The 25,892-nt window shown below is 38.4% G+C and overlaps 1 protein-coding gene across 3 annotated transcripts in view; it reads left to right on the top strand.

Annotated features, from left to right (window-relative positions):
* GRB14 (growth factor receptor bound protein 14) overlaps positions 1 to 25,892 on the top strand; it is a 118,587-nt gene that overhangs the window by 53,425 nt on the left and 39,270 nt on the right. For 2 of the 3 annotated variants that reach the window (XM_045480033.1, XM_045480032.1), the window contains exon 3: positions 21,137 to 21,293. In XM_045480033.1, the coding sequence (XP_045335989.1) occupies positions 21,137 to 21,293 (157 nt within the window). Of the gene's footprint in view, positions 1 to 2,158; positions 2,378 to 21,136; positions 21,294 to 25,892 lie in introns of those variants that run through there. The other variant, XM_045480034.1, reaches the window with a different exon arrangement.

The raw sequence follows: 25,892 nt of genomic DNA, 5'->3' as shown, positions 1-25,892 counted from the left end.
TTAAACTTCAATTTTCGAGTGTTCCAAAGAGATGACCTATCACACGAGTTGTCTGTCAAGTGTTTTTTTAAGCCCTTATAGGACAGGTATATTGCACTGCAATAAATATAGATCCTGGGCATCATTTTGACTTGAAGGATTTTTTTAGTGTTTAAAAAGCTCTATAGTGTCAAGTGAAACAGCATCTTTGACTTCCCACTCACCTAGACCTCAAAATGCAGACTCTGCTTTGAGAACCTCACTTTGTATCCCTATCAGCTATCAAGTTCTACGTATTCTTTTCTCCTAATCACTTTTCAAAGAAAATGTCATTTCTTCCTTGAAGTGGTAATCTCACCTATGATGTATATAGTTTCTTCTACCTTGGTGCATCCTTGATACTTGACGTCTAATCACCATTAGACTCACCTAACCCAGTACTGGGTATGATTTTTTTTTTAATTTAAAAATGTATGATCTCTATCGCACTTTGAGATAGTGACCATGTCTTATTCAACAATATGGTCCTACCACCTAACACTCGGCCTAACATATAGTGGGTACTTTGCCTCATTATATAGGGACATGAACTGCTTTGATGATGGTGGAACTCCTTTTTTGAGACCAGAGATAACACATCTTTGTAATATTCAAAGACTAAATTGAGAATAGGAGAAAGAAAAAGCCAAATACTATAGATAATAATCTTGACATTACGTAGTTACTGTGGGCTCTGTTATTGCTGGCCTGCCAAAAAAGTGACTCAAGGTTAAACCAGAATCTTTCACTTTACAAATGGTAACTCCCATCCTAGTATTACTAGATTTTTAATGATATTTTTTATTTTAAAAGGCCACAATAAACCTAATTGGATAAGGATCAAATGAATGCCCCAAATTAGATCCACCTGTGACTTTTTATATTAAGTGGATTTCCCTCCCTAGCTACCATTGTGAGGGATCTATGTAGGTTTTGAAATTCAAAGTAGGGAACCCTAGAGTTTGTAGTGTCTCTTTTTCTTTTCAGGAACAGGAGATCACTGTGCATATAAAACACACCCAAAATAAAGCAGTAAAGTGAACCCTGCTTAGTAGCAGTCCAGATAATGAAATGGAAAGTTTGTGTCTGAGATGCCTAGAATCTTCCATTTTGTCTTGTTACTATACAACAGCCACCTTGTAATCTAGCAATTACAAGGAGTTTCCCTTGTACTGAATACAGTGGGTTATTCCATGTGTCACAGTTGAAGAACACAGAGTAGATGCTTGTTAAGTCATCAGTACAGCAGGGATCTTATAATTACAGTAGCTCTGATTAGTTTCAATACTGTGATACTTTTTATCATTTTGAGTGTTTCTTTTAATCTTCATTTAGACTTCATTGAAAACGTTCTTGTTAGCCACCAATGATTGTACTATGACGCTCCTCCAATCCCCCCAGATGTTCTACTTTTCAATTATTTTAAGAAAAAAGGCAAAATGCCTGTTAAAATTTTGAATTTGCATTGAGCAATGATTATTGTTTAAGTACTTTTAATTGAATGAAATATGCTAGGTTACACAGGTCTGTGCTTTTTAAAAACTGATAAGCATTTGCAATTCATATATTGTGGTTTAATGCCCTTTTTAAATTTAACATTATTTTTAGGTTGATTGTTACGGTAATATTTAACAGAAATACTTAAGTGTGTAACCTCAAGGATAGTTGAAAAGCCCATAATACAAAAATTTTAGCTGTTAAAGAAATGAAATGCATCAATGAATATTAATAACCTTTTATATAACACGTAAATTAATACTTTGGGACCAATTCTAACCTCAGGATTTTTTGTGCCTTATATAATATGTAGCAATCGACCCATTTATCAAATTTATGAGTTGCACAAGTAAATTAAGTTCATCTGCATATTTAAGTTCTTTAAATAGACCAATGTAAACAGTTTCTTATCTGCCATATGTTGAAATGTTTTAGTAAACTAAAGACATAACTGCTTAGTCAACAAAGATGGCATTAAATTGCACTGTTTTGGAAAAAAAAGTTAAGTGAACTAGATGCCTGTTAATCTGGTTCTTTAAATATCATAAACAAAAGTATCAGAATGTGTTTCCAAGGACAAAGGCGGAGTTTTCCCGGCTTTGATTGGTTGCTGCCTTGTCCTGTCCCACGGCCATCCTTAATTGGCTTTGGGTAGATTGGAATCACATAAGCAGAGTGACATTTATTACTTTCCTAGTTTCTTTGCACTGAGCCCTGAGATTCCCAAGTAGTAACTGTAAGAGATTTCTTTCATTTCGTCCATGATCTACAAGAGGGGATCATTCTACGAAGAGCAGGCATGAGTCTGAGTGCGAGAAGAGTCACTCTGCCTGCAATAACGCCAATAGTCCTACAGAAAAGGGTATGTGACTTCTTTTGCCTTTTTTTTTTCGTTTTGCTGTTTTTCTTTCTTTCTGCTACCGTGTGTTTATTAATATGTTGGAAACTTTAGTTACATATCCTGAGAGAGATTGTCATTCATTGAGGCTAGAGGTAATTAAAGGGTATATTATTGAAATTAGACAAAAGGGGGAAAATGCTGTGTTAGAATGTCTCTGTGGTAAAAAAAACAAAAAACAAAAAAAAAAAAAAAACTCCATGGAAAAGCAGTTTGGTCTCGATTTCAGGGCATTGTGATTTAGAGAGTATTTAAAGCTTTTGCTTTTTTTTTTTTCCTTCTGTAACTTCAGGCCTCTTTGCCTTTAGTTCAGTAGAAAATCTGCTAGCTATTATGTTTTATATTTGTGTCCTGAGAAGCAGTTTCTTTGTTTCCCTATAATTCATAATACATCCATCTTCATTGTTGAATGGACTATATAATTGTTTTACTGTTTAACCATATGGCACCGGTTTAATAGCCTCTGGTTTCTACCAATTTCTATTGAGTTGCTGCCTATTTGCTTAACAAAAACTTTCCATTATATTCCCTTGTGAAAGAGGTTTCTGTTAATTATTAATGCAATCAATCCTGTGTATGAAAATATTGTATCTTTTGGTTTTTTGTAAAGTTTATTTCCATGTCTTACTTGCAGCATCGTATTTTATAAGGTAATGATAAGTATAACATGCGATGTAGTATTTATAATACTAAACTTTTCTGGTAAATACACCAAATAAGAACAATGCATTTAAATCCTTAAAGAATCAAATCTCCAGTATAGAAAACAAAAGCTCCAACCCACATTTTTGGCGATATGCTTTCTGAATGGTTTTGGTGACGCTAGAAACTAATGTTTATTTCCGTACCTGACTTTTAATAGTTAACTGTTAGTTAGCTATTAGTGTATTCCGTAAGTCAAAGGTCATGGTTTAATTTGTTTAAATATGACAAATGTAACAATTAAGGTGTTTTTTTTAAAAAGAAAAGTATCTTTTTTATTGTTTTTAATTTTTAGGTTTTCAGTTTATTTTCTTACACAGTCAACCATTTATTCACTAGGGACATTTTATTTGGCATTGGAATTGTATATGGTAATTTTGCCAACATTTTTTCTTTATCTTTCTTCATGTCTTTTTCTCTCATGTTAAGCAAATTTAATTGAAAATACTTTGCTTTGAGCTTGAATCTTTATTTTGATTTAGACTTAGCATTAATAGTGACTGTATATATAGATTCCCTGACTCACTGGAATGTGAAAAGTATACTAATATGTATCAAATGTGTGTTCTTATGTCTGAGTTCTTGATCCAATTGATATACCAAGAAGCTTCCATCATGTTCTTTTGGATGACATGCTGGTGTGGTAGGAAGCATACTACCTGAGCTGTCTGTTTACTAGCTGCGTGACCTTGGGCAAGTCACTTAAGCTCGCGGTCATTACTTCTTTACCTGTAACATAATAGTTGAGGGATTTTCATTAAAAGCTTTATGCAGTCTTACCTGTGTCTGTAATTCTGTGAATCAAATAATATATTTTGTATTTTCATAGTTAAAATATTTAAACCATTTATTTTTTTTTTAGAGTATTAAAACATTAGAAAAAGATGCTGTCATTTTCAAGGACTTTGAGCACTTAATCCAGGGCACTTCGTATGAATAAAACTCGGCTAGAAAATCCAGTACTGACTGGTAAATAGCAGAACAAGAATATTCTGGAAAGCTGCGATTATAATTGGTGTTAAGTCTGAGCTGCCGATGGTCACATCATTGTGATTTCTCTTGGTCTCTTATAAGAAGCTGCTTGTCAGGTTTTTATTATAATAATTACATAAGTAATTGTGCCCAAGTCCATGTTATTCCTTTCCAGCGAGTACACATATTAAATTTCCACGTAATTTAGGACATCACCATTTGCTGAAGGTACTTACGCTATTTCTTTGTCCTGGCATTTTAACCCCTAGAAGGCCCCTTATCTAGAAGACTATCCCGAAAATCTTAACATCTCTTACTTTAGGAATTGGGCATTTTTATAACTAGAAAACATCCATCTGCTCTGGTTACACCATGACTTTTTTTTCCCCAAGATTGAAAATTATTCCATACTTGTAATTAACTTGTCATTTTCTATATGCACCATAATTTAAGGTGATCTTACAAATTGGTACCAGCATTTCTCAGAGTGTTTTGGGGGCAGCTTCTTGTTTTCCTAACAAGGCAGCAAGTGCCTTTTGTGTAAATTTGCCATAAAGTTTGCTCATCCTGAATGAGTGGCTCTTGAAAAATAATTTGCCAGTTGGAATCCTAATCATTTGAAAGGCTGAGGGCATTTCTGAAAATGCTTAATAGCACTAGGGAATAATTTTGTTATCAGTCTGTGTATGTGATCTAAATGGCCTTAAGATTCTCCTGAGAGTGGCTGGGAACTTGAACTTTAAACATGGCCCGTAACACGGTATGGGTCTTTTTTTTTTTTTTTTTTTTTTTTTTTGTAGAAGATCAAATACACTTTGATCTTTGAGGGACAGGGATTTTTGGTAGATTCTCTATCAAGTGAATTTTTAGGAAAGATATTTTTTGTGTCCTCCAATTCTATTAGGGTCTTATTTCCTTGATTCTGGTTCACCAAGGTTCTAGTGAAGAAGGGTTCATCATATCTCTCAGAAATGGTTACATCCTCACCAAATGCTCTGAATGAATATTTTACCTCATAGCATTTTTCTCAGGGAACTACTAGGTTATATCTTTTTTTTTTTTTTTTTCTGATGAGAGAAGTCTGAGTCTCTTGGGTGTTGAGTGACTTATGCAAGGTCACTCAGAAGGTCAATGGCAAAGCTAGAAATAGAATCTAGGTCTTGTGACTTCAGTGTGTTTCTCCTAGATATGTGTTACCTCCTGAAATTAATATGTTAATGAAATTGCCTTATGGGGTGTATAATTGCCATTCAACTTCTAGTCTGGAATTAGCTTAGGCAAATCCTTTCATCTCCCTCTGCACCTCCACCAACTCCCATATGTTCTAGTGTAGAAAACATTTTATTCAGAAAGCAATTGTCAGCAGCAAAGAGTGTGTGTGTGTGTGTGTGTGTGTGTGTGTGTGTCTGAGAGAGAGAGAGAGAGAGAGAATGAGCATTTATACCCAGAGCTCTAGATTGGTACAGTACATCAAGAAACTATTTTAAGGTCCTAGAGAATTAACAAAAGACTCAAGCATTGTAAAATATATATTAAGTGTAATATAAAATTCCTATTCTTTTTATAGAGAGCCTTCAAGATCAGAAGGCCAGATGTCCATTTTCTGATTTTATGGGTAGGCATGTTCTAAGCCTCTATCAGATTTATAGAGTTTTGTGAATTATGTTTACAAGCATTTCTCCATTATTTATCCATACCACAATTATGAGATGTTCGTAAGCACACAAGATCCTAAAGCATCTTCTGAAGTCTCAGAGAAAGAAGGGATAATTTCTTGAATATATTTTCCTTAAGATTCAAATCCTTTTGAAAATCTGAAATTCATGAGTATAATATGGAGCAGCGCCATTTATCCGAAGATTCAATTCTCTGTCTATACAAGAGAATAGTTTATGTTATATTCATTTCCTTCCTCATACAGTTAGAATCATTGCTATGACTTTCTAAAAATAGTTTTGTAAAAAGTGAAAGAATACAGATTATCATATCACTATTTTGCCCAGAAACTTTTAAATATATACAGAATCAGTCCAAATATGTGTAGCATTCACTGAGCTTCAGGGCTTGTGTGCCCCGTGGCTTCTTCCCCAGCTTCCTGTGAAGCCTCCACTCAGTACATGGCTTTCTTCCTTGTGCTCCAAACAGTGTTTGATGTTTGTCCTTCTGTACTTCTGCCCCCAGTTTTGTGCTCCGTGGCCTATAGACAACTCCAGGATTCTGTTTGCTTTCCCAAAGGCTGTTTGTTGTCTGTGTCCCAGCTCAAGCTTTTAAGACTTTCTCAGCACATCTATCTTGGTGGTGTCTTGATTCAGGATCAGTGGACATGCCTTTGTTGCTTACTTCCCAATCCAGTATGTATTGCCATGTGACATCAATTTTAGTATCATCTTTTATGATACTGAAGTCTCATTAGCCATCCAGTTATGTATCTTCTGCTTTCTGGCTATTCAGAGTTGACTTTTAGTGTTCTCTGTGTTACCATGTGTGTGTGTGTGTGTGTGTGTGTGTGTGTGTGTGTGTGTGTGTGTGTTAATGTATAGGTCTTATACTATCTGGTTTTCAAAATTTGTTGTTGTTGTTTTTATTTTTGTCTTACCACTAGATTTTAAAAATTTAAGAGACTCCTTAAATAAAGTGCTTTGTCAGTTACGAGCTGAATTTCTATTTCACATACCCAGAAAACTGAAATGACTGTGCATTAAACGGGGAGGAGATTTATTTTTCTTTCACTTTACCAGAAGACTCAGTCTAAAACTAATGTAGCAGCCCCACAATGTCCTCAGGCAACCAAACTTCTTCTTGCTTTCTGTTGTATCTTCCTTAGTGTGGGTCTCTTTTCCTTTTATGGAAAGAGGAATGCAAATCTCCAGTCATCCTGCTCACATTCCTGGCATACAGAATGGGAAGCACCAAGGGCGTGCTGGCCTCCTCTGTCAGATGTTAACTGCCACCCTGAGGTAACCAGGAGCTTCTGCTTCATCTTACTGGCCAAGATTCTGTCATGTGGTCAGTCCTGGATACAGGGGGAGCCAAGAAATGGAGGCCTTGAGCTCCACACACTGTTCTTCTCGTTAGAATCAGGACTCTTCAGGAAGGGAGAGGGGAACAGTGATTCTTGGTGGGCAGCTAGCCATCCCCACCACAAGTGCCTCCAACATATTAGACATTCAATAAATATTTCTCCCTTGGATTTTTCTTATTGTGTTGTCAGGTACAAAATATGGCTTTGCTTTTTTGTTTGTTTGTTTTAAAGATTTTATTTTTAATAATCCCTACACCCTACATGGGGCTCAAACTTACAACCCCGAGATCAAGAGTCTCATGCTCCACTGAGCCAGCCAGGCGCCTGTCTCTATGGTTATGCTTTTTGAACAAATGTATTCTGTTACTTGTATGGGGGTAGTAGAAGGTATAGTAAGTGGGGGAGAGAGTAGATTTCCTGAGCAGGGGAGGGTAATGGAGACCCACAGACGGCTGGCTTCCTTGGTTGGAAGGTAAGGTTGTGAAGTGGTAACCAGTACAGTATTATCTCTGTCTACACGGAGTTCTCATTCTTGCTAAACCTCACCCTTTCTTCTGCCCTTTTTGTTGTATACAGGGTACCTTTGTTGCATATCCACCTAGGAAGGGTACCACAGAGACAAATGGATTTTGTGTTTTCACAAAATGTTTCCTTTCCTGAGAAGTGAGTTTTTAGGAAGTGAGCTACAGTAGAGAATGCTGGTGTGTTTTAGAGCCAGGCAGCTCTGAGTTCGAGCTCAGCTCTGTCACTGACCAGTGGTGCGACTTTGGGTGCCTTCCTTGAAACTTTTCTGAGGATCATTTTCTCTGTCCTGGGGATGAGGATGTTTCCTCACAGAGCAGTTGGATAAATATTTAGAAATACTTGACACGTAGTAGAAGCTCGAAAAAATGTGAGTTTCTTCCCCACCCCCATCTGTGAAATGGCATGTTTTACTAGTTTCATAAACAGTTTAAAATCTCGCTATTACAATGAGCATAAATTGTTTTGTGCCCTGTCCTATTAAGGTAGTTATCCTTGTAGTAAATGAATCAAACAAAAAGTAGTTGTCCTTGATATATTACAGCCAGGGAGAGGAAGGCAATGTGTGTTTCACATGCTGGTTCCCTCAGCTCTTTTACTGTAACTTTAGGTGGGCTGTAACTGAATTAAAAAAATAATAATCCAACTATTATATGCTGACAATTTTTACTTTTAAGCTGGGACCATAGATTTAAATATAATTAGATAGGTTCGATTATTTCTCTTTTCACTGTCCTGGGGAATATTAGGCAGGAACTTCTGGGTTATGTATTTGAAAGCGGTAAAATTGTGCCTAATATAGGGACATTTGTCTCAGTAGATAAAAGTGATGTTGCTGGAATGTTAGCTACATGATGGCAGAGGCAGTGTCACTTTTGATCATCACTGGACTCAAGTGCCCAACATGGGGAAGGTACAACATTGGTATATAATTACTGTTAGTTGAATAAACACAGTGTTTGAAAAAATAGAATTGGACTGTTTGAATACTCACCTGTTATTGGCATTTCCTTCTCTACACTCGCGACCCTGTTGCATTCACTTCCTTTTCCCCTGGTTTCATACCTTGTGAAAAGCCACTCAGAGTCCACCCTGCATCGTCATTACCTTTATCCAGCTCCAGCTTGCTGTGTGGGCAACTCTGTGTACTCACTGCCCTTGACACACACCCATAAAATGAAAACAGCTCTAACGTGTCCAGCACTGATTACACATTCTCTTTAGTCCTCATAAGAACCCTACAGGATTGGTGGACAATTCCAGTTTGGGACGAGGAGCGTGAGGCTTGGAGGAGTTAAGTGCTGCCCACAGCACACGTCTGGTCCGTGACCAGGCAGGACTGAGTTCCGGGCCAGCTCCGTGCATGCAGGAGGCCACCTCTCCCAGCCGCGTGGGCACACTTGCGGCGGGGCCTTTTCCATCTGCCGCTAAGAGCTCTCTGCCCTCTCTTTCAGTCCTTTGGTTGGACCAGTCTCACCTTTCTGCCTGTCTCTCTTCTTCCTCTTGTCATTTTATCTGGTTGTGTACTCAATCTTGCCCTAAAGGTGTAGCGACTAAACCCTATGTCAGAGTTTCTCAGCGCTCAATAGTACTGGAGAAGACTCTGAGACTTACTGAATGCCTTATTTGCTTTACAATTTACAATAAAAATCACTTATATTAATTGAGCCCTATCAGTTTCCCAGCAGTTTGCCAATTTTTAGTATGAGGAATCTAACTCGTAACCTGGTGGTTGAGGATCTGATCACAGAGCGGACTGCAAAGTCCACCATCACCATGAACACCTGGACTGAACCTCCTTATGAATGAGGGTCATGACCCACATTGTTCTGTGAACCACAGTGCCTGGTCCACATTTGGCAAGGAAGGCAGATTAAAAATAGGCTCATTAATAGTCTCAGACCCTTGCCTGGGGGCAGTCTCAGGGCTGGCTCTCCTGACTATTCCCCAGCACCGGAAGCCAAGTCTAGGAAATAAGAATCTCTTTTTGGCAGAAGAAAGAAGCAAGGCTTTTGGTAATTTCAGATATTAAACCCTCTGAGAGGGTAGGGTCAAGATTTTCTACCCCTGTAAGATATCAAAAACAGTTGCTCTTCAGACTGCTCCTAAAGAAGAGGAATTCAAAAATCGTCTTTGGCAAAAACACCATTGTTAGAAAGTGATTATAAACGCTTCCTAGTCGGCCATGTACGGTTAGACGTATACATTCAGTTATATTAGCGAAAATTTCAGGGATTTTATAGTTTCAGAAGATAAATTAGTTTGGGTAGTTCTATCAAGATTCAAAGAAATGTTTTGAAATTACCATTCTAAGTACCGGACTAACTCCAGCTTGAGTTTCAGGAAGGATTCTTGCTGAGGTGACTTGATATACAGTGTGTGTGTGTGTGTGTGTGTGTGTGTGTGTGTGTATACATATATTCCAAAAAATCCTTATTGAAGTTAGGATGTACATGATTGATCTGAAAAATTCCAATTGTTAAGAATATTTAAAAATAGCTTTAAACATTTTAAAAGCTTGTAATAATGATAGTACCTGCACAGGGTTAAGAATGTTAAAGTTGTAATTTTCAAAACATCGTTATTTTCTCTATTTGTACACGCTGAGAAGTAAAGACTCCCTCTGCTGGCTGTTTCAGGACATGCAGATTTCCGGCAAGTTAATATGGAGAAAAGTGAAACAAGGAACAACCTGTCTTGATATTCCAAAAGCAAGGTGCTTTGGCACATACGTGCATTTTTGTATTATGGTTTTTAGTTATCTAACACTTTATCTGAGATGGCGTGTAGAAGCAGCGGCTTACAGCCACATGGAAGTTGGAGGAGCAGAGTGGCAAGAACCGAGGCAGGTCGGAGCCCAGAGAAGGGACTCTGGCTGGCTGTGCTGGGGAACAGCTAGCATCCCAAGCAAGTCAGACCCTCTTCAGTCTCGGCTTCTTTGTTTGTAAAATAAGAGGATGTCAGTGCATGTTGTCCAAGAGTCCTCTTGACCTTTCATATTTTATGATTCAAGCAGCACTGGCTGTATTTCTTGTACACAAATGTGCTTTATACATGTTTTACACTGATATAAAATAAATATTTAGCAAAGTTAAGGAAAGGTAAAATTTAAAAAATGGTTATAAATCACTTGCTCCTAGTGCTGACACAGCATGGGAGTGTTAAGTCTAGAAAGTGATATTTTGTGTGGTATTATAAGTTTATACAATAATATCTCCCAAATGTCCCAGAAAGACAGCATGGCATATTTCATTGATCCTACGGCACCTTAAGTTACAAGAAGCATCATTATGTTCTATGTTTCCAATTAAACTATGACAGACCACTGATGGTAAGTTACATCCAAGTTTCAGACAAGTTAAATGTGAGGAGATGTGCTTTTAAAAATTAGTAAAATAAGGCAGTTCCTGAAAGTGCTTCAACTGATGCCAGACAACCCAAGAATTGCAATAAAAAGTCCAGTGTTCTGGGCACTAATAAACATTCTCTTTCTACTCTTCATGTTTCCCCCTCTCTTTTCTTAACACTTTTTTCCACCCCTCCCCAACTTGTCCTTCTCACTGTGTGAAACTGTTTTTTCACTTTTTTGCCTAGACATGTCTTATGGGTATTCTGGGAATAAATGATTGCTTAAACCCTGAAACGAGATACTGGAATAACATTGTGTCCAACATAAGCATGACCAGTGGTTTTCTGCTTTAAATATGAATAAGCATTAGCACTTGTGAAGGTTTTTCTTTTACTTCAAAGACGAATTAGTCAGCACTGGCATCTTCACAGGAATTACATGAGTTTTAAAAACACTGAGGCTTCAGAGAACACTCTTTTGATGAAGTCACTGGAAACATTAGTGTGGGATTTGGGATTTGACCCTCTTTATTCATATTGGATTTAGGTCCTAAAATAACACGCATATATGCATATGTAGATGTGTGTGTGCGTGGTTTAGGACATCTTTAGACTTTATTTTTAGTGTTTGCCTTCTTTTATAATGAAATTGGAGCTGTTTCTTTTGCCTTTTCCCCCTGCCACATAACAGAGCACACTGAAAGGGCTTCCAGTTTTTTAATCGCAAAACTGAACCCCCACTTGAGTCTTTCTGGCTACCCATGAGGGAGAAGAGAAGGAGCAGCCTGTAGGGCTCTTGGCCTGAGAAGAAGGGCAGAAAGGGTCAAGAACAGAGTTGGAGTCTCAGAGAGGGTAGAGGGGTATCAGGGAGACTTTCTGCGTGCCCCTTGGCCTGCACCCTGGATCTCTTCTCCTGGATGGGAGACTGGCCAGGCCATGATGTGACAGTGTTACTGTTCTAACCTGTCAGGTGTGGCAGTGCTCAGTCCCCTGCAATGTCAACTTTGGGGCATTTCCACGCCGGGCCCCTTTGGCTTGATGCTGGATGGGAAACAGATTCATACATCTCCAGCCGTATATTTTGAATTTATATCCAGAACTTCTGGAAGTTCTACATGTGTCTCCAGTAACACAGGCCATTTTTTAAAAAAGTTTATTTATTTTGAGAATGAGAGAGTGTGTGTGCACAAGCAGGTGAGGGGCAGACAGAGGAGGAGAGAGAGAATCCCAAGCAGGCTCCATGCTGTCAGTGCACAGCCTGACTCAGATCTTGATCTCAGGAATCGTGAGATCGTGACCTGAGCCAAAATCAAGAGTTGGCACACTTAACCGACTGAGCCACACAGGCACCCCAGCAACACAGGTCCTTTAACTCTGAATTCGTTTATGTGTTTATCCAATCAGGCCCTGTGATTTCCCCACTGAGATGAAATCGCATACAAATGTAGACAAGTTCAGAGTTTTTACAGAGATGGTGTGGGGGTGATCCAGCTTGTGACCTAGAGGACTGTGAACTCAGGGAAGGAGCCTGGCTCAGTCGCTGGTGACTTGATGGATCTGCCTCACGGAACTCGGAACCTTCTGCCTCAGTTTGGTTAATAAACCCTCGTAGGGTAGATGTTCTGTTACTCGTCGCTGAACTGGTTCCTAAATGGTTAGGTGGCCGTGTGGTTGTTTGCCATTATTCTCTTACCAATTTGTACACATGTTCTTGTGAACTTTCATTGAAAACTTAATTCTGTATTTCCAACCATTGGGAAAAGGCATTCTGTCATTTGTGGATCTGAAAACTGCTCCCTTCCGTGGTGGGCTCCCTGCTGGTTTGCACCGATGGAAACCTGTGGTCCGCAGTGCTGGGTGAAGAGCCTTCTCGAACATGCCTCCTGACACTTGAGCTTCCTCACCCGCTCCTCATAACTTCGTGCCTCTGCTCTTGGCAAAGCGGACTGTCTCTTGTTGCATGCGTGTTTTTTGCTTCTTCAGTCCTTGGTGTCTTTACTCCTAATATTTAATATTTGTCCTGCCCAGAGGTCCTCTGACCTTTTTTTTTTTTTTTTTTTTGAATTCTCATAGAATACCAGAATTGAAATGGGCCAGAGAAGTCACCTTCTCCACCTTTATTCAGTTCACAGATTTCATGAAAGCTTTGCTTGTGTTTTCTCTTTGGTCTCCGGGTATTTTTTCTCCCCTGGAGGTTTTCAAACCCTATGAGGTTTCAAAGCTACTGTTTTGGAATGCCTAATGTTGTCTCCTGCAGGGCTATGCATGATGGCTTCATTTTTCACTATAAGAATAGTTTTGATTATCAGCTGTGTGCCAGGTACTGTACTAATTGCTAGAGACACAAGGGGAAGAAAACAGTGACATCATCCCTGCTGTCATGCAGCATTCTGAGCAGTGGAGGTTGATGGATAGTAATCACGTGGTTGTGCACATGCATACATGGCACGAAGGGCCTGGACCTAAACTGAGAGGGTCATTGAAACTTCCCCACAGAAATAATGGCTCATGTGAGAGATGGAAAGTAGAAGGTGGGGAGATAGTGTACAAAGCAGCTCTAGTAGCATATGCAAAGGCCCCGTGTCGGGAAGGAGCACGGCTGTTTCAAGAAACTGAGAAAAACAAAATAATATGTTTGGAGTTAGAGAAGAAGGAAAGGATTATAGGGCGTAGATCTGAAAGGAGCCGCCAGGGTATGGAATAGACAAGTTTGTGCCAGTCAGTTTCTGTAATTCTGATATTGGTGACAATACGTATTTTGAGTTAATATCTTATAACTAATTGAACATGTGCTGCTCATGCTCAAGTAAAATGTGTTATTGAATATCTTTTTTAATGGAGAGAATGGAAGACATCCTACTACCTGACTTCTCTAAACCATGTACTCTTTTGCTCTTAATAAATATTTGACAATTAGAAAAATAAAACAGTGGCCATAAAGAAGCAGTAGCTTTCTTTGAGCTGTTAGGGCCTTTTGAACAGTTTTTGTTTTTTAAAGTATGCCATTTTGTTAGAGATTTGGAATAAGTAATAATGAATATATTCTTTTCCATTTCCTTCAAGGGAACACAGTGAGTTACTTAATTCAAAATATCTGAGACTGTCTTCTCTTATCTTAGGACACTGCATTCCTTATGTAGAAGAATGTAAAAATCCAGGGCCACTCTGACCTTGCTATAAAAATATTTCTCATGATTTAGGTACATTGCCTATCTGTTAAAAATAATAGAGTAAAAAATGGAAACATTAAAAGATAGCTTTATAATCCTATTGCACTTGGATGATAAACTTTTAAAGAGCTATAGAAAATAAACTTTCCTTGGGACCTAGTTGAGGTCACACCTCTAAGGGCCTTGTTTCTTACTTTCTATTAACCATATGTAAACAAAATAGATAATTAATGGATAAATGGATAAATTAATGTTTCTTTTTAGAAGTTATATACTTTCTTTATGGTAAGGTCTTAGTATTTAAATGTGATGTTTAAGTTATTGTAAATTAAATAGTAATTAATAAGAGTCAGTGTCTAATTAAATATTAAATGTAGTATTTAAATGTAGTTAATTTAAAAGTTAAATTTAAATTTTCCCAAAATAAAAACTTTGGCACAAGAGATAACCGTGCCCCAATGATCTTTTTTTTTCTTCCTCTTTTGCTCTTTCTTCTTCTTTTCTTTCTTTATTTAAAAATTTTTTTCTCACTTCATTCTGTGGATTCTTGGTCATGTATTTATGCATAATCCATGCTTATTTTTTACCTGCTGAGTGATTATCCCACCTTCCATCCCCCTCCTCTGAAAAAAAACCAAGGATACATGGGGGAAAGCTACCCTGTATTAATTCCTCACTGGTGCTCCCTTCTGCTCTGTAACATTGCCGCATGACCAGATGGCAGTCCTGAGTTTGTCTCAAATATTCCAGGATGAATCCGAGCTGAGAAAGGACTGTCTATACCATACCGTCACATTCCTGGGGTCTGCAGGGAGGAGCAGAACGGCTGCCCGTTGGGGCCTTGCCTAGTGCTTTCCTAAGGCTTTATGAATAATCTGCTCTGAGAATCAGAATTTCCAGTGATTGTAGCAGATGATTACCATGTGTGCTTTGGAGGCAAGGTGATACATATCGGATTGACTTTCAAATTTGATCCCTTTATTTTTTCAGAAATGGCCGTTGTTTGATTTTTAAATATTTTATATCTTTTAGTCTTGAGGCTTTAGGGGCCTCAAGCTTTCTTCTAAAAAGTTAACCATTTCTTGCCACCCCTGTATATTTGAATGTTGTTGTGTCTACCGCTTTGAAAATGGGTTATGTTAATTTTTTAATCTTTTGCCTCCACTTACTTTTATGGAGGGCAGTCAGGGGAGTTGAAGTATAAAGTGTATGAACTGTCTTGATAAGGAGGATGTCAGCCAAAACAGAGATCTGCTTCAGCCACATTTCAGCATATCCCCTGTGGGGGCTACTTTTCCTGTGTGGTACTATTTCACTAGTTGCCATATGCTCCCAGAGAAGTTTTTCAAACTGTAAACCACTCCAAAGGCCAAGGTTGCTCTGACTGTCAGGATTACAGTGACCGGGCAAGGCTTCCTAAACACAGCCTGTGTGTACCCTGTTGGCTGTCCTTGGGCACTCGCTCTGTTTATGCTGCTGGGATGTTATAGACAGGCCTTATCAGTGCATGTCTCTCTTGCTAGTCAAGTATCTATCTGGTCATTGATGCAACAAAGAAAGTTCTTATACTTTTTTAGTGTCAGGCAGGATTTCTTCCTGCTGCTATATAATTTCAAATGATCAATTAGTATGAATAATATTTTTCTCCCCGTTTTTCACTTTATAAAGCAAGCTGGGAATTTAGATCACGGAACTTGAAATTATAATATCCCTTTATTAAGTAGCGTAATTATATGATTTTAAAACTTCTTTGTTACCACTCAGTGTATAGAGGAAACAGGATGCCATTATGTTGCTCTAATAATTCTTAAGAATAGCCCTGCTACTTGTTTTTACCTAATCACAAAAGTTTTTAACTTAGTTTTAATCCATACTAGTCATGTAGGTTTTCAGATGATTTGACTTTTTTCCTTACATAGGACAGTTTTGTGCAGTAATACTTTTGGCAAGAGGCATATTCAACTCTAGTAGAGAGTTAAGGCTTATTAGGTTAGCATTTCCTTCTTCGTATATTTTAAGGAGAAATAAATACTCATAAAGTGAGACTTTTAACCAAGACATCCCTTTGTGGTATAAAGAATTTTTCACAATTATTGAGTAGATTTGAGAGATGACAGGAATTTATTCCTGTGGAATATCAATTAAAATATAATTTTATCATTCTTAGGTAAATATGTACTTTGGATAAATGTCAATTAAATAAGAGGTAAAAAATACAAATTTAAAATGGAACTCGAACAAAAGTACCAAACTTTTTTTCCAGTGGGTGTTATTTATTTTAAAATGAGTACATGCACCTATTCTAAAAATTTGAGTTGGCCTAGCCCTTCTAAATTTATGGGTCTTGATTCTTGGCAACCTGTTTCTTTCAAATTTGCAGTAATATAGTCTGAAGAAAATAATGGCATTTCCTAATTGGTTAGATGCCTTTTCCTTTGCCTCTTATTCAGTTCTTGCCCACTACTTGAATTTGGCTTAGGCTTCAGAATGTCTCTAGTTTTGTTTTTTTTTTTTAATTTATTTCCTTTAATATAAAAATATAGTAGATAAGAAAAAATAGAGCATGAAAAGTAAGAGGCATACTTCTGTTAGCCCAGGTGATGGGAGTTTTCTGTAAGAAAACATGGGTAGTCGGGAAGCCTTCCCAGCGACCTCCATGTCATTCCCATTTGCCCCCCATCTCCTGACGTGAGATCTGCCAGCTGGCCTCTGAGGGAACTGAGACAGTGGCTCATCATCGTGGCACATGAAGGAGCAGTCACAGGGTTGGATCCTCTTTTCCTCTCAAGAGTGGTCGTCTTTGTCAGGAGCATGCAGCAGGGCCTGACCCAGTCAGCGTCAGCCAGAGGACATGGAGGTGCAGTGGACAGCATCCCTTAGAATCCCACCGGTTGTCTGTCACAGATACAGGTCCTCAGGACACGCCCTTAAGAACACTAGCCTCCCTGCTTGCAGTCAGGGGAAACACGGAGATTACAGGCAGATCTTGGGATCTTTGTGAACCACATGTGTTAACCAGAAAGCGAGTGAATTGATGTGAAAGGTCAAACAGTTGCATCTGATCTTGGCGATGTATTTTCACGACCTTTCTCATATGACCTTATGTAGCAACCTCAATGACTGCGAAACTCAGAACTGCCCACAAACAGCGATATTGAGTCAATTCTTACCTAGGACTGTTTGTAAGAAAACATGTGTATCTGTGGATCATTGAGAAGAATTTGAATTTACTGAGCATTACGATTTAATAATCATACACTTTGTGACAAAATATTTTTAAATTAAAGTTTATAAATAGGTATTGAGTACTTACTATGTCAAAACGCTTTGGCTCTACAGGGGTACAAAGTTCATTTGTTCCGAAGATCTTTATTAAGCCATACATACGCTGCCTTGGGCCAGGTACCTGAAATATGATGTCAAATGGTAGATAAACAGGGATTTTCCTTGAAGAAATTTATTAGTACAATTGAGGAGAAGGGCCTGCAAATAGAAAATTATAAAATAAGAGTATGTAAAAGAGTAATATAAATTACAAAGGCTTGGGCAGTCAGGGAAGACGTTCTGGAGAAAGTGCCATGGAAACTGGGGCCAAACAGTAAGTAGGAATTTGCCAAATAAGGTATGTTGTTGGTGGTTGGAGTGTTGATCCCAGTTAGAGGGTACCTCACATGCAACTAAAAAAGAACAGCTTACAAGTACCTGACCTATTTGGCTAGGATCGTAGAATGACCTGTAATATAGGCTGGTTTCCTGGAGAATGTACATGTTGTGTGCATCCTAGAGTTTGGGCTTTATTCCATGTGTTCCCACTTTCCTGGGTCCCTTTCTACCTCATGTTATCTTTCAGACGCTCTTGCCTCTAAGTCACCATTAGTATTGGTACTTCTCAGGGTTCAGTCCTAGATTCTCTTTTTCTTTTGTTTTTCCTTTTCTCCCTCGCCAGGCGTATCCGTGTCCATGGGTTTGTTTATGACTTAAAAGCTCGATGGTTCTTAAGTCAATTCTGAACTTAGGACCATACATCCCTATTACCACCATCCTGCCTACCACCTCAGTTTCTTTCCTCTTTGCTGCTCCTGCCATCCCTGACTCCTCTCAGTCTTTAGAACTTGCCAAATTCCTTCTTACCCAAGGGACTTCTGTTCCCTTAGCTGAAATGCTCTCACCTTCTCTTTGCCTGGCTCTAGCCCACTCCTCAGGTCTTGGCTTACATTATCACTTTTTCACAGATACCTTCCAGGTCTCTCACCCTAACCTAAGCCCCGTTTTATGATTAGTAATATGCCATACTTTTATGCTCTAGTTGGTAATTATTATTTTTTTAATACTGCTTTCCCTACTAGACTTTAAGCTCTCTGAAATGAACAACAGTCTCTGTCTGTGACAGACAGCCTTATATTAAAACACTTAGCAAAAGATGTGCACCTTGTAAGGGGTCTTAGTAAATATGATGAGCTGCTTGAGTTGGGACAACAAGGAGCCACTGAAGAATCTTAGTAGCAGAACGACCTGATTGGATTGGCAATAAGCAAGTTTCTTCTGCCAGCAGTATGGAGATTGACCTGGAGGGGGTCCATGGCTAAAGCAAGGGAGAAAAGTAGGTAGGTGTTACCAGTAGACACGGCACATATAAAAACACAAAGAAATCAAATTCACTTGTTCCAGGGGCTCTGAGATATTCTCAAGATTATTTTCATCTCTTAGCGTGGCTTACTCCACGTGGGCCTCATTTTCCCACACTCTTTCTCTTTGTGAACAATAACAGCTTCATCCTACGTCTGCCCAATAGAAAAGAGGGTCCACTCTACGGTTATGTGAACAGATATCCAGATTGGCTCTGACTGGCTCTGATGAGGTCATACACCCTTCTCTGAAGTAATAACTGTTGCCAGAGGGATTCTGGGTGCTGGTGGATCAGTCTGGATACTATCTATCCAGATCTGAGGCAGTGGTATGAACCGGTATGGTAAACTGGCCATAAGAAGACATGTTTTTGTATACATGCTCCTACCAAGGCTGATTTCAAGCTGGATGCCTGACTTGCAGCTCCTGAGTATTTAACAGCCGGCTCTGGTAAGCCTGTCCCTGCAGCTCTAGGTCTCCACAGCTGAGCTGGAGGGAGAGCTGCAGGGGTCACAAGGACCGATGGTGAGGGAGGGAGTGTGCTCTAAAAGGCAACCAGAATATTGTTAGAGAAGACAGGTAGGTACCTGGTAGCCAGTCTACCAAGGAAATTTGCACTGTACTATGCATAAAGTATACTTCGGTGTCATGATTTTCGTTTACCTAAGAATTTTTTAAAGTTCCTATATCATTTCCTTGAAAAACATGCTGAGACATTATATAATATTCCATTCTATGAAAGTACTGTCATTTACTGTTCTTTTATAGTTGAATATTTAGATTAATAGAATTATATGTAACGCTTTGCTGGGTATGTCTATGCTTAAAGCCATTTTCCACATTTAGGACAGATTTACTGAGATGGTTTACGTAAGGGAAATTACTGAGTCAATGGAATGGACCTTTTAATGCTTTTGAATACTTTCCAATAGGTGTACAAAATAGTTTTACCAATTATATCACTCCTATCACTGTAAGAGAGCAGGTATTTCATCACACTGTTATTAAGTGTAATTTAAAAAAAAATGGTAGGACAAGGGCACCTGAGTGGCTCAGTCGGTTATGCATGAAACTCTTGATTTTGGCTCAGGTCATAATCTCACAGTTCGTGAGACCAAACCCTGCATCGGGCTCTGCGTTGACAGGGCAGATCCTGCTTGGGATTCTCTCTTTCCTCTCTCTGCCCCTCCCCTGCTTGTGCGCATGTGCTCTCTCTCAAAATAAATAAATAAACATTAAAAAAAATTGGTAGGACAAAATTGATAAATCATTTTTATTTACATTTGTTTGAATTACTAAAAATGTTGAAATGTCTATTTTTGTAACAAGTGTATTTCTTATAGTGAGTTTTCATACCATTTCCCACTTGTGTGTGTAAATGTTGATCTTACTATACTATTATCATAGGTGTTTATCTTCTTATAATTAATTTAATTAATATACAACCATACCATAGTTAATAATGGAAATTCTAACACAGAGCACAACTTGGTAAATGTTAAGGGGAGTGTTGTATATGAAATTCTCTCTAATTCTGTATAATTTAGAGTAACATTAGCTGCTGTGATATATAAATACAAATTCACAGTAAGTGAACACAATAAAAGTTTATTTCTTGCTCATATCAAAGTTCCATATGGGCGTTCTTAGTTGGACACCTTTCGTGTGGTCATGGTGGGATAAAGGCTCTTTTTGTCCTATGGCTTTTCTTCCCTCTAGGTCTTTGTAGTCATTTCCATTCAGTGGGAGGGTGGCCTAACAATGGGGGACAATATGTGGGAGATTTTTATGGATGAGGCCTGAAAGTGCAACATTGAATGTGCTTACATTCCATTGACTAAAACTCAATCCCATGGATACAACTAATTGCAAGGGGGAAAAAATGATTTGGTACACATCTAGCCAGTCTTTGCCCAAGTTTCAAGAACCTGAAAATAGAGACATCTTTCCATAAAGGCTGATTTACTTACTGCTTTTACTACCTGTATATATCTGGGAATGAATAGCCCATGTTACTTGGATTACAGGATTTAAATATGGAATGGAAAATTTTAAGTATTGTTAAGGGATATATAGCTTTTTAATAGACCAGAGTGGTAGAGAAATGACAGCAAATGGTCACTGAACATCCTCTACTTTAGACACTGAAGAGAAGAGAGTAGAAGTTGTCAGACATAGTGATTTGACATGTTATGAACAAGTTTTGGATAGGCAACATTTTTTCAGTGTTTTAGAAAATTAAATGTACAAGAATCCATATAAGGACTTTGTAATTAGCTCAGCCAATAAGTTTGACGACTTATTAGAGTGATATTTTTTAATAGACTATTTTAGCTCATTTTCTTATTTCTACCTACACAGGTAATTAAAGTATACAGTGAAGATGAAACCAGCAGGGCTGTAGAGGTACCCAGTGACATAACTGCCCGAGATGTTTGCCAGCTGTTGATCCTGAAGAATCATTACATTGATGACCACAGCTGGACCCTTTTTGAGCATCTGCCTCACATAGGTCTAGGTAAGGATACAGAACCGTAGTCCATATCCTTGCTTTTCCGTTCCTTATAGCTTCAATCATATGGCAAAGAGTTTCTTCAGACATAGAAAAATAGAAGAGAATTATGAATAGTCTTTTTCTTTATTTTTGGTGTTGGTGGTTGGGACACAAAGAATGTAGCACAAAATGAAAGTAAGGGTAGAAATATTACACATTCAGCACACTTCTTTGTTTAAATAATGATTTAGGGAAATTTGGGAGCCAAAACACAGAGTCCAAGTTGATAGAAAGATAAATGCCATAATAATCGTTGGTAGCACAGGGAACATTTTTTGAGAAGTTAATAAAATAAGCTGTTATCTGAACTACTTTTTGAACTGGTTGTAGTGAAGACACGGGAAATTTCTACACTGGTGCTTCTCTTTATGGATGTGTAAACCCTAAATTTTTCTAGAAGAACTAAGTAACTCTTTTAAAGTCATAAACATAAAGAGTAATCTTCAGAAATATTTTGTAAATTGGAAATGCAGCTCTGTGTTGTAAAATGTAGAGGGCTTTCTCCTCCATTTTTTAAAACAAGTTAAAAGAATTTTCATTCTTCTGTTGGAGTGAGGCAGAATTTGGCGACAATTTTATTTCACATTTTCTTATTTTTACAGGTATTAGTGTTAAAGAACATGTTCCCCTAATAAGTAGTGAAAAAGAAAGGGGTTTGTTATGTTCATGCCATCCGATTCTTTGAATTCCATATTTGTTTCCTGCGGCTGCTCTAACACATTGCTATACACTTGGTGACTTACAACAACCAAACTTTATTCTTGTGGCTCTGGAGGCCAGAAGTCTAAAATCAGTATCGTCGGGTTGAACTTAAGGCATCGGCAGGGATGCACTTCTCTTGGAGGCTGTAGAAGACCAGCTGTTCCTGCACTCTTCCGGCTTCTGGTGGCGGCCGGCATTCCTCGGCTATGGCCATGTCACTTCAGTCCCTACTTTCGTGGTCACACTGGATTTTCCTCCTCTGTCTGTGTCAAATCACCCTCTGCCTCTGTCTTATAAAAATGGTACCATTTAGAGTTTACCTGGATAATCCAGGATAATCTCTTCATTTTAAGGTCCCTTAATCACATCTGCAAAATTCTTTTTTTTTTTTTTTGGCCATATTAGGTAAAATTCACAGAAAACCTGAATTCTGAAGGTATGCTATATGGGCCAGGGCAACTTGCTGTCATTGCCTTCCCAGGGCAGAAAAAGTTCAACATATATTTTCTGCATTGATATTTGTGACTAATTTAACTTCTATTCATGACCATTAATCTCCTTAAAGTATGATGTTGACTCTCAGTAGACATCTGCCATATTCTAAACTTACCTTGTTTACATATGCTCTTAATTAGCATATGAAATTACAGTATTCTATACTATTAATTTTTTCTTTGGGAGCAACTTAAAAAACATTTTTTTTTTTTTTGGTTATAGTCATGACAGTTTATCCCTAACAAATAGCTTGAAACTCAATAATAAAAATCTATTCTGTAAATCACTGAAACCACAGCAAGTGATATTAAGGAATAAAACGCACAGGTCTTTTAATGTTGAGACTTCAAATGGAACGCTGAGAATTAATTTGAGTTGCATACTAAGTTTAAGATTTTAGGCATCAAATAGAAATATGTTTCTCCATTACTCTATTTTCTGGAAATGCTGAAATAAAATCAAAGATGTGAGAATATTGTCTCATGGCTTTGTCAACCATGCATCAGGCCAAAGATTATGAGAAAGAAATGGGGTTCCACAGCCTTCTTGTGTTCTTTTTCCTCCTTTTGGTTTTCACTCAGATTATATATTTAAATAGTAGAAAAGCTGCAGGCATAATGCTCTCCAAATACTGATGCATATTAGATTTACCATCTTCCATATCTGTATTTATTTATTAGCTGCTTTATTTCTGTAAGGATACACTGAAACATTAGATGATAGCTAACGAATATCTATTTTCTTCACTTATTTATTTATTGTCTAATTTCTCTATTTTAACATAATCTGTAATTATACTGTGCATTTACTTTTGTAGACTTTTTGTGTGTGTGTGTGGGTGTATGTGTGTGTGCGCTTAAAAATACCTCTTATTTTTCTTTTTCTTTTTTTTCATTTCACTTTACAGATTCCACAAAAACTAGGAACTCTCCCTGCCTTTTCCTGTTGACTTCCTCAAACAATTTAGCAGATATTTATTGACTATTTTATACCCAGCCTTAGATCGTGGGGGTACAGTATGAACATGATAGACAAAAAAACAAAAGAACAAACAAAAGAAAAAACCCACTGCCCTTGTGAGTTTGCATTTTCGAGAGAATAGAAAGATAAGAGGCAAATGACTAAAATTTGTAACCCCTTAGATGATGATAAGTATGGGTTTCTCCTGATATCCAAAAGTAGAGTGCTCTTACTGAAAACTTTGATAAGCTGAAACTGTATAAAGCAAAGAAGCATTTACCATTAATTTATATGGAACAATATTTGAGCATTCCCAGACCCCACAAATAATCTCTCTTAGTATTTTCTGGTGTCTCAGGGTGCATCTTGCCAACAGATGCACAGAATAAATCAAGATAAAGCCCAGATGCTCACAGACTAAGTTCAAAGCCATGGTGGCTTGAAGCTGAGATGCTGAGTGCAGTTCCCTGGAAGGAGCTTGGCGGGGCCATGTCGCTGCTCTCCAGGGTGCACACTGCCTCTATAAGGGCTTGCTGCAAAGCAAACGCTGATTGGTATTTTCATTTTTCACCTTTTTATGTAAAAGTGAAAATCCTCTTTGGATTTCTGCAGGTTGGCAAAAACAGGTACTAATGTAGGTCTTTTGTAAAAGCAAAGTGTTGTAATGCGAACTTTTGAAAAGCTGGAACTTTTGAAAAGCCTATACTGGGAGAAAAGGAAGGCAGGAAGAAGGAAAGAGCATGCTGGGGGTGAGTGGGCGATGCATTTTATTTCTTATTTTTATTACTTTGAAAGAGAGAGAGAAAGCGTGCAGTAGCAGGGGAGGGGCAAAAAGAGAGGGAGACAGAGAGTCCTAAGCAGGCTCCACACTGTCAGTACAGAGTCCGATGCAGGGCTCGAACCCGCAAACCGTGAGATCATGACCTGAGCTGAAATCAAGAGTCATTAACGGAATGAGGCACCCAGGTGCCCCAGGAGACGCACTTTAAAAAAAGGGATCAGGGAAGATGTCCCTGATAACATCATGTGGAGGAGAATATTTGTGGCACTGTGCTCAGGCAGCAGCCAGAGGCCAGCACTTCTGGAATAAGGTGGGGAGTGAGGGAGTGGACTTCAGTAGGGCAGCCACAGAGCCAGCACATGTAGGGTCTCTTAGGCCACGGAGGGGTTCGACTTTTCCATTGAGTGACAGAAAAAGTGACTGGAGGTCTTGGAGTCAGAGAGCAAATATGATCCTGATTTAGTTTTGAAAGTACAGTTGATCCACGGGGCGCCTGGGTGGCGCAGTCGGTTAAGCGTCCGGCTTCAGCCAGGTCACGATCTCGCGGTCCGTGAGTTCGAGCCCCGCGTCAGGCTCTGGGCTGATGGCTCAGAGCCTGGAGCCTGTTTCCGATTCTGTGTCTCCCTCTCTCTCTGCCCCTCCCCTGTTCATGCTCTGTCTCTCTCTGTCCCAAAAATGAATAAACGTTGAAAAAAAAAATTAAAAAAAAAAAGTAAATAAATAAAATAAAAAAAAAAAAAGAAAGTACAGTTGATCCTTGAATAACGTGGATTTGAAGTCCACGGATCTACTTATATGTGGATTTTTTCTAATAAATACGGTCCAGTACTGTAAATTTATTTTCTCTTCCTTATAAATTTTCTTGATAACGTTTTTCTCTAGTTAATTGTAAGAGTACAGTATATAATACATATAACCTCAAAGTATTCACGGACTGTTTATATTACCAATAAGTCTTCCAGTCAGCAGTAGGCTATTAGTAATTAAGTTTTGGGGTAGTCAAGTTTCATACAGATTTTTTACTACAAGGGGAGATCTGCACCCCCGTCGTCCACATGGTTCAAGGGTCAGCTGTATACTGGTAAGAAGGCCAGAATTCAACCTTCTAGAGGCTAAGCCACTTTATTTTGCTTCTACATCAAATGAACTGTGGCTTTCTGGATTGATCCTGGCGCATATGTAATTTCTACTGGTTGCTCATGCCCCACTGTACCATCTTCACGGTATTGTCTACCCACGTCTAAGGTGTAGTATTGGTGAGACCCTGATGCATTATGGGCAAGAATGTTGTAACTTGTAGGATACATGAGAGTTAAGGGTTTTCTGTACTTTAGTTCACGTTAATGACCAAGATAAGCTTAGGAAAGTTTCAGAGACATTTTATGTTGTTAAAATAAATGTGCTATTGTTGTTGCTTCTGATCCAGTAAAGCACACCACAGATTACTAAAGTCAGAAGGAGGAGCACTTGATATTCAAAGTATAGTATGTATATGGAATCTAAAGTCTGTTTTCAGAGTGGCATTTTCTGTGGCAAAGGAAACGTCCTTCTTATTAGTATTTTTTAATATAAATGCATGTGTGTGATAGCTGTTATTAATGTGCATCTTATATGTGCAAGGCACA

The sequence above is a fragment of the Leopardus geoffroyi genome, chromosome C1, assembly GCF_018350155.1.
Source record: "Leopardus geoffroyi isolate Oge1 chromosome C1, O.geoffroyi_Oge1_pat1.0, whole genome shotgun sequence".
NCBI classification, from domain to species: domain Eukaryota; kingdom Metazoa; phylum Chordata; class Mammalia; order Carnivora; family Felidae; genus Leopardus; species Leopardus geoffroyi.
This window is presented reverse-complemented; position numbering and strand designations above follow the sequence as displayed.